At 37.6% G+C, this 9,333-nt stretch overlaps 1 protein-coding gene across 2 annotated transcripts in view; it reads right to left on the bottom strand.

Moving 5' to 3' along the window:
• Positions 1 to 1,964: 1,964 nt before the first annotated feature.
• The window catches only part of SAMD8 (sterile alpha motif domain containing 8), a 56,875-nt gene continuing 49,506 nt past the window's right edge, over positions 1,965 to 9,333 (bottom strand). For both annotated transcript variants that reach the window (XM_010852373.1, XM_010852374.1), the window contains 2 exons: positions 6,739 to 6,889; positions 1,965 to 6,560 (listed from right to left, as the gene is read on the bottom strand). In XM_010852373.1, coding sequence (XP_010850675.1) covers positions 6,256 to 6,560; positions 6,739 to 6,889 — 456 coding nt within the window. In that variant the 3' untranslated portion in view covers positions 1,965 to 6,255. The remainder of the gene's footprint in view (positions 6,561 to 6,738; positions 6,890 to 9,333) is intronic.

The following is a 9,333-nucleotide window of genomic DNA, read 5'->3' as shown; positions in this document are numbered from 1 at the left end:
CTTATTTCTAAGTTACAGCTGAGGGTGATCACTGAGCTCCTCTGAGGCATTCTCTTATGACAGCACCATCCTCAAGTTTCCAGAGTTGGCTCCCACACCACTTAATGCCGGGCAGTTCAGCATTTCAATAGGTTAGGTGCATCGGCACAAGACAGACCATTTTGGATACTAAGTATATCATATCCTACATTCACATTACACCAGCCACAGCAGCGGGCAGCTCATTTGTTTGGTGTCTTGATCTTCCCTGACTGGGGACAAAGGCCTCCTACAAGCTATGCCCAGTCCTGGTTCCCCGACCTACCTTGGGGTCCCTCTGGCCTTTTGTCTCCAGTGATCTTCTGTGTACTTTCCATCATCCTTCCTCTCTCTTTTAGACTTATACTTCTGCTCTTTACCAACTCCTGCTTCAAAGAATTATTCATACCTGTCCAAACAATTTAGACCCTGGCAACAGGCATTCCTAATGCTTCCATTTAAAATAAAATCATATACCCTGTCAATAATTTCCAAACTTATTCTCAAATAAATCCAATTTTTTGCATCACAGTTAGAGCCCTCTAAACCTTTTATCACACCTAGTGGATTTATCCTTCAAGGAGGGTTCAGTTCAAGGTTCACAGGTTTAGTGATTTTTTCTTGGATCCTCAGTGCCCAGTGAGCCCTTCCTCTTTCAAGCTACTATTAAATGAAGACAGTAAACTCGTCTGCCTCAGTGGTTTCCAAACATTTACTTCCCTTATTCTCAACCCTTTTTTCAAGGGAAAGCCAACTAGGAAAGCCATATATGTAAAACACCAACTCTGGATGAAAATGGTACAGGCTTCAACTCCCTTCCAGTACCCCAGATGTTCACCCAGACAGTTTTAAAACTACTGCTCTATTCTGCCAATGAATGTTGTTAGTTCCATTTTTAGGTCATCCTAACCTAAGATTATTAACTCCCTAGAGTACAGGCCCTGTGTTACTGACCTAAATTCAAGTAACAGTTCAGTATGATATACCAGGTACTGAGTCATAAAGGCTTTAATACTTTCATAATGTGGCTCTTAACACAGCCTATGAGGTAGGCACGTCCCCCTACATTTTACACATAAGGTTAAGTGAAGCTGGAAGAAAAGGCCCAATTTAATCTGCAGCAGAGCTTCAACCCATACCTAGGTCCTCAGAGTCTAAATCCACCACATCTTCCATTCTACCAAGCTGCCTCTCAGTCTGTTTTGGACAATTCTTTTCCAGAGTCCCCAAGATACAAGCTGGTGCCAGCACCAGAGAGGCTACAATTAGTAGCGATCATGAAGACAAATTCAGTCATGAATTAATAAACTCACATGGTCTTCTGACAATACTTAGTATTCCCAGAGTTGGCTCACACACCACTTAATGCTGGGCAGTTCAGCATTTCAATAGGTTAGGTGCATTGGCACCAGACAGACCATTTTGGATACAAAGTATCTTATATCCTACATTCACATTACACCAGCAACAGCAGTGGGCAGCTCATTTGTTTGGTGTTTCCACGGCTCTGAGTTGCTGAGCTACCCCTAACAACTATTTTCTCTTCTTTTCCTATTTATCATTATCTCCAAAGCTGATCCAACAAGATGATGGTACCTTCCTATAAAATCTACAATTAAAATAAACCCTAAACCGACAAACACAAACTTTAATGTGCCCAGGAAGAAACAGCTGTTTGCTTCCCTTTCCTCCTTCTCAACTTAATCTACAATTATTCTTAAACCATCAGTAATATCACTTTTCTTTCCCTAGTTTGCGGAAAAGAAAGGAGAAAGGGCACATGGCTTATCTAATAGACAACTAAGAAGTAGTACATGCCAGGGACTAGACAATACATTAGTATTTAAAGTTGCAGGACCCAATCATTTGCAAAAAAAAAAATTCACTTTATAAAACATAAAGCAGCTGCATTAATAATGCAAAGACATTTAAAGAAGAGACTACAATCCAATTTTCAAATGTTTTATTTTTAGTGTTTTTAAACATTTTAATACAACAAAGATATAAAATAATATATATTAGTTAAATCTGGATTTAATTTAGAATTGAGATATTTACTTATATACAATACTGTGCTTCAAGGTATGGCTACCACAGGAACTTTCACATCTTCAAGTAATACTAGTTTCTCTGCACATTGGGTGACATTTAGGTAGAATTCATAGAACAAAACATGCCCATTTTAGCCCAAGCTAATTTTGCTTCCCCCATTAAGTACCAGTCTCCACTTCTTTTGTTTCGTATCAGAAATACTTCAATTGTCCTAACAAGTCATAGATTCTTTGAATAAAAAATTATTAAAATTGAACATTTTAAAGATGGTATTACTAACTGGTAACAATGCTTCACTAGTTCAGACAACCTAGTAGTTCAGATTGAAACAGAGCTGAAATAACAGCAAAATTAACATAGTACTCCCTCTCCTTCCATATTAGGTACAAAACTTCTTTATGCATAAACATGGAGTACACAGAGAAAAAGTCCTTGGCTAATATAAGGTAGAACCATAGTCTAAAAAATTAACTTTGGGGAAGCTGAATTATGGCTTATAGATTGCACAGATGCTTTAATTCAACTTAATGCAAAATAATAGGCCACATTTTACTTACTTGAAGTTGGTGGTCTTTGCTGGGGGTGAGGAATAAGTGAGAGGGGCACCAAAACCTATTTCCATAGTAATTGCAGTCATTCAAAGCTATTAAAAGAGAAGGAAAAATCCCTCAACCTCTTTCCTTTCTCACTGGTCACTTGTAGCAACAGTCTGACTTTTGATGTTACTAACAATTTCCTCTACAGCAGTACAGGGTAATTCAGATTAAACATTTCACAAATGCAAACTGTCACAGCCAAGTAAAGACGGCATTACAGTTGACATGCTTTGTTGGCTCTGAAACTCTCTAAATGAAACCAATACTGTTTAAGAAAGCCATGGGACTATTCTATAAAAGAGTTAGCCTATCTCAAATGCCTGCAAAGAACTGGCAAATGATTGTTACTATAATTACTTTTAGTAAGGGATAATTTAAGTCTACAAGAAGACAATCAAAGAATTAAATTTATTAAAGAGTTTAAAACAAGAATATGGTTAATGTTCTAAAACATTATGGAACAAGAATCCTCTAAAAAAAGTTTACTATGAAACTGACAATGAAATTGCTTTTTTACTGAATACAGTCAAAGCAGGTTAGTGTTATGAATATCACTTTGAATATATAAATAACACTTTCCAAACAGGTGTCCTCAAAACATAGGGTCTCATATTAGCTATAAAAGGATTTGGCACCTCTGTCCTTATTAAGTAAGAATTTTAAGCAGGTACAGGGTAGGGAAGAATGCCACTTGCAGTGCCAGAGTTACATCATCAGCAGGTCTCTAGCGTGGAGTTCTGTGAACAGTCCACACTCCTTTAACTGATTGGCTCTGTGGCCGAGTTCACTACATTCTGATTTAAAGTGATACTAATAAACAGACCTAGCATATGGAAAGTGTATTTTTACCTAAGCAATTCTGGCTACAGAGGATTATGGAGAAGACAGGCATGTTGAAAATTCTGCAGCATAGCCAAAAAAGGTTTCTCCCAAATTATGTGGTGATAATAGCAAACTTGCCTTCTTCTAAACCTGATATTCTCTACAAACTTCAACTAACCTTCAGTAACACTGTCCTGCAAGGAATTTTAAAAAAAGAAAAAAAGGTAATGCTGCCCCTAAGAAGACAGAAATTGCATGGAAGACTTTCAGTATAACCTCCAGTTTGCATCCCTGAACAAAAAATTGCCTTGGTTCCCTCTATACCGAAGTCTCAGTGTTTAATGAGGTAAACCTCTTACATGTTTGAAACTGCATACAAGGTGAAAAATCTGTAGATCTAAGGCATGCAGTTTCTCTACCTAGCCACAGTCACAGTCAAAATGTAAATTCTACTTTCATTATGGTTTTAACAAAATTGTTACAAGAAAAAAAGATACAAAGACAAAATCTGGAAATTTCCAGACAAAACAATAAGTAACAAAAATATAAGTTTTATATTAAAAAAAGAAATGAAAAAAAATGTTGTCTCAAAGTTTTCCAAGGAAGAGACCTGGAGATGATTAATGTATGTAAACACTGCCTTGTAATAGTTATAACAATAAATTATAAATCTAGCTTACCTTTTCCTCAAAATGGATATGGTAAAAGGAAGGTTGGGAAGTTATTTTATACTCCTCATTGCAGTCTGCTGTTAGGTACTCTCAGTATCAATAGCTCTGCAAAGTTAGTTGTAATTTTTTTTTTCCTATTTTGTTCTAGAATAAAATCCATATGAAGGAAAGAAGACTGCTGTTAGGAAATTTACCATTAAGTAGTTATTCAACATTCTTGAATTAATGGTGCCACGGATTTTTTCCAAACATTTTTCCAAAAACCAAAATCAGTCCCTTCCTAGCTAAATTCAGGCTTCTTCTGTCATTTGGAAAAAGTGGATGTTATGTATCTTTTGAATTCAAGGGTCAAACTACTCTAACTGCATAGGAAACATCCTTCAACTTTCATGATAATGCACTTTCCTTGGATGAAATGTTGACATTTTCATCCCCAGAATGTAACAGAATCAACAATTTAAGGTATTATCAGATTCTAAAGTATGAGATTTAAAAGCATAACAAAACTAAATTATCTCATGACATTTTCTCAAGTGAAAAATAAAAAAAACAATATTTAGAGAAGACCCAAACTGGGGTCACTCAGCACTAGCTGAAACTTGCTTGCATTATATCTGTTTCCCGCCCAATCCACTCAGGCTCCTTTGTAACTTACAGGGGGTGGGAGTATGACTCAAAGTGCAAAAATAAAATATTTCACTATATAAACAGCATGTTTCTGCTAAGTGGCCTAATTTTAGACCTCAATATGCCAGCACCTTTTCTAACTCCTTGTTTTAAAACTGAATGCAAAATGACACAATTAATATTCCAAGTGGCTAAGCTCATGAGTTGGGGTTCAACTTCTAATTCTAGAACCATCCTACTATCAGAACTACTGTACAAAATCATTAAAAGTTAAAGTGACAGAGGTTATCACAGAGGTCAAATTACTTAAGGTACTAAATTTCTAGTGTTGTAAACAGCAACTAAGTTATATTACTCCTGACTACCAAATTAAAGCTAAATAGAAAGAATGTATGTACACAATTGTATTTAAAAATAAAAAACAACAAAACCTTTTCATATCCAAATATGTCTGAGGCTGTCTGATGGTCAAGATGAGAAATTTCAAAAACCAAATAGTTATATTATGCCTGCAACCTGTTATAAATTTCAGACAAAAATTTGCATGCAAACATCCCCATTTAAGGACATAAGAACTTTATCTAACATCTGATAAAAACTCTCATTTTGCTCATTAAATAACATCATTAAAAAGCATAAAATTGGCCTGTCATCTATCCGGCTAACAGTCACAGCACAGTTATTCCAGGGACTTTCATCACTAAAATTAAGCCAATTTTATTTTTATGGATGCAGACATTTTTTCCCTCATGAATACTTACTGATGATCATACTAAACCCTTAGAACAAAAACAGTACTGAATCTTTTGTTAATTTTGGTGAAAAAATGCCAGCATTATATTTGTACTTTGTCATCTTATATACGGCCTCTTTCATTCTCGTTTCAAGGATCCTGGTATCTTCAGTATACTTTTCTTACAGACAGTTCAGAAGGCAAAAATTAATTTGTCAGTAAAATGGATCACTTCCCAGAGTTGCATTTTTTTTAGAAAGACACAGAGATTAGTTCAAAGAACAAGTACTGCTCATTGGGTAGGGGTTTTTCCTCTGAAGAAAATAAGGAACATAACAAATTATTAGTATTCTTCTCAATATTTCTTGCCTAGAGTCCTACTGGGGAATTTTTTTTTTTCTTTTTACATCTTTCAACCAGCAAACTGCTTTAAGTTGATTAGCTTAAGTTCAATAGGCAAATAGTCAAAACGTAAAGCTAAGAGCCTGACTTCAATCATAATATTAAGTCTGCCTAAAGAGAAGGGGCAGAAAACATCTACTTAAACTTCTGTTGACAGACAGGAAAGGACTCTTGATTGTTCTTGTTGGCTTGCTATGGTCACAGCCTTGCTCAGGACAGAGAACTTTGTCAACATATAGGCAAAAAACCATTCAGGAACAACCTGGGGGAGAACACAAAGTTACTTTCAACAATGACTGCATCTTTAGTCATGAGCCCATTACAAAGATAGTCTTCATCCAATTAGTCTTTTCATTATTGCTGGTTTTGAAAATGGCCAGCAATATTCATTTGGGACTGTACCATTAACATTGCACTCAAAAAAAGAAAACATAGGAAACCAAATTCTTGCTCTCCTACTCTGCTGATATGCTCTCGTATTGGCTAGAGTATGGTAGTACAAAAAGAGTCTCGTTGTGATATAAAAGGCAATAAACACATCAATGGAATAATGTTCATGGGCAGCCAAAATGAAGAAGATTCCAAAGAGGTTGAGAACCCAGGATAAAGTGTGCAAGAAATTCCAGCTTCTTGGTGTATCTGAGAAAAGGACAGAAAGATCATTTTAAAATCATTTCTTCCAACATTTCTTCCAATGTTTCTCCGTCATGCGTTTCCTAGATGTTTTTCCCATTCTTCACAGAATTTAACACCCTTCCCACAGCCTCCTATACAGCTAGTCATTTGCTATGTAGAGAAGCACTAAAGAAATACTTACATTCAGTGACAAAGAAATTCAGCATAGTTAGGACGACTGTGTGGCCACTGAACATGTAATCTCCACAAGTGTGAACGCCAGTTAGGGTCATACCAAAGCCACTCCAAATGGCAAAGGCCCGGTGTAATTTCTCCCATACACTGCCATATACCTATAAAGAAAGCTAAGAATTAGTGTTTCAAATGCTTAGGGCAACAGAGGCTCTTACAACTCCCACTGAAATTCAAAGACTGAATGACAGAGCTAAGCAAAATCAACCAGACTCCCACTGTAATTAACTGCAGACACCAATAATGGGTGGTCAAAGCTTGGCTATACTCAGAAATATTCTGGTAATTTAATGAAATCAATAGCCTCCCAGGTGGTGTAGTGGTGAAGAATCTGCCTGCCAATGCAGGAAATGCAAGAAACGTAGGTTTGATTCTGGGGCTGGGAAGATCCCCTGAAGTAGGAAATGCAACCCATTCCTCCAGTATTCTTGCCAGTAGAATCCCACGGACAGAGGAGCCTGGAAGGCTATAGTCCATGGGGTCGCAGAGTCAGATATGACCAAGCAACTGAGCACACATACAGTGAAATCAATGCAATTCAAACTTCTCTACTAGGACTTCCTTTACTATGAAAAGGTTGTTGTTGTTTAGTCGCGCAGTCGTGTCTGACTCTCTGTAACCCCATGAACTGCAGCACACCAGGCTTCTCTGTCCTACACTATCTCCCAGAGGTTGCTCAAGCTCATGTCCATTGAGTTAATGATGCTATCCAACCATCTCATCTTCCCTTCTCCTTTTGCCTTCAATCTTTTCCAGAATCAGGGTCTTTTCCAATGAGTCAGCTCTTCGCATCAGGTGGCCAAATTATTGGAGCTTCAGCTTTGACCAGTCCCTCCAATGAATATTCAGGACTGACTTCCTTGAGGATTCACTGGTTTGATCTTGAAGTCCAAGGGACACTCAAGTCTTCTCCAGCATCACAGTTCAAAAGCATCAGTTCTTCAGAGCTCAGCTTTCTTTATAGTCCAACTCTCACATCCATACATGACTATTGGAAAAACCATAGATTTGACTCTGGTTGGCAAAGTAACATATCTGCTTTTTAATATGTTGCCTAGGTTTGTCATAGCTTTTCTTTCAAGAAGCAAGTGTCTTTTAATTTCATGGCTGCAGGCACCATCTGCAGTGATTTTAGAGGCCAAGAAAATAAAATATGCCACTGTTTCACTGTCTCCCCATCTATTTGCCATGAAGTGATGGGATGGGATGCCATGATCTTAGTTTTCTGAATGTTGGGTTTTAAGCCAGCTTTTTCACTCTTTCACATTCATCAAGAGGCTCGTTAGTCCCTTTTCATTTTCTGCCATAAGGGTGGTGTCATCTGCATATCTGAGGTTACTGATATTTCTCCCGGCAATCTTGATTCCAGCTATGCTTCATCCAGTCCGGCATTTCACATGATGTACTCTGCATAGAAGTTAAATAAACAGGGTGACAATACATAGCCCTGATGTACTCCTTTCCTTATTTGGAACCAATCCGTTGTTCCATGTCCAGTTCTAATTGTTGCTTCTTGATCTGCATACAAGTTTCTCAGGAAGCAGGTAAGGTGGTCTGGTATTCCATCTCTTTAAGAATTTTCCAGTTTGTTATGATCCACACAGTCAAAGGCTTTGGAGTAGTCAATAAAGCAGAAGTAGGTGTTTTTCTGGAATTCAGTTGCTTTTTCTATGATCCAATGGAAATTAAAAGCTTACTACAGCACAAAAGCATTGCCAAGTTTTATACCCTATAACACAGTAGTATTTGCTTGCCTGTTCTTGCCAATAAGAAACAGGCTATGACAGAGATAATGGCTACCATTCAATATCCACTTTCCCTTCTTCAGTAGTAACAGTTCTAAAATCAATTAGAAGAGGTGATGAATTCAACTATAACACTGCATTTCTCATCATTCCTTGCAGCTAGGAGTGGCTAAGAGACTAAGTTTTGTACAGTAAGATGGAAAGTGGAAGTCTAGAAGATTTCTGGGAAGGCTACTTATCAATGAAAGAGACAACAGCTTGGAGGAAGTCTTCTTTACCTTTCCTTCTTCCAGCCTACAACTCAGACATGACAGTTAAAGCTCTGGCAGTCACCATGACTACAAAGTGTCCTTGAGGATGCAAGCCAAGTGTTAGGACAAGAGAGCAGAAAGCCAGAAGAATCATGGATTTTTGATAACTCCATAAAATTATCAAACACCTGACGTGAAGTACCTATTTTCAGACTTCTCTTATGAGAGAGAATAAATCATTGCTTGTTTATTAAACTATAGCCACCATAAAGTTCCTGTTATTAGTAGCCAAATCTAATCCCAACCCCCACACATAAAACTTAAAAAGAGCAATCCATTTTGAGGAAGAGTTTGAGCAATGGTCACTTTTTTTAAAAGGCATTTAACACATCAGATCAGATCAGTCGCTCAGTCGCGTCCGACTCTTTGTGACCCCATGAATCGCAGCATGCCAGGCCTCCCTTTCCATCACCAACTCCCGGAGTTCACTCAGACTCACGTTCATTGAGTCAGTGATGCCATCCAGCCATCTCATCCTCTTGTCGTCCC

This window comes from Bison bison, unplaced genomic scaffold (genome assembly GCF_000754665.1).
Source record: "Bison bison bison isolate TAMUID 2011002044 unplaced genomic scaffold, Bison_UMD1.0 scf7180017864309, whole genome shotgun sequence".
NCBI classification, from domain to species: Eukaryota; Metazoa; Chordata; class Mammalia; order Artiodactyla; family Bovidae; genus Bison; species Bison bison.
This window is presented reverse-complemented; position numbering and strand designations above follow the sequence as displayed.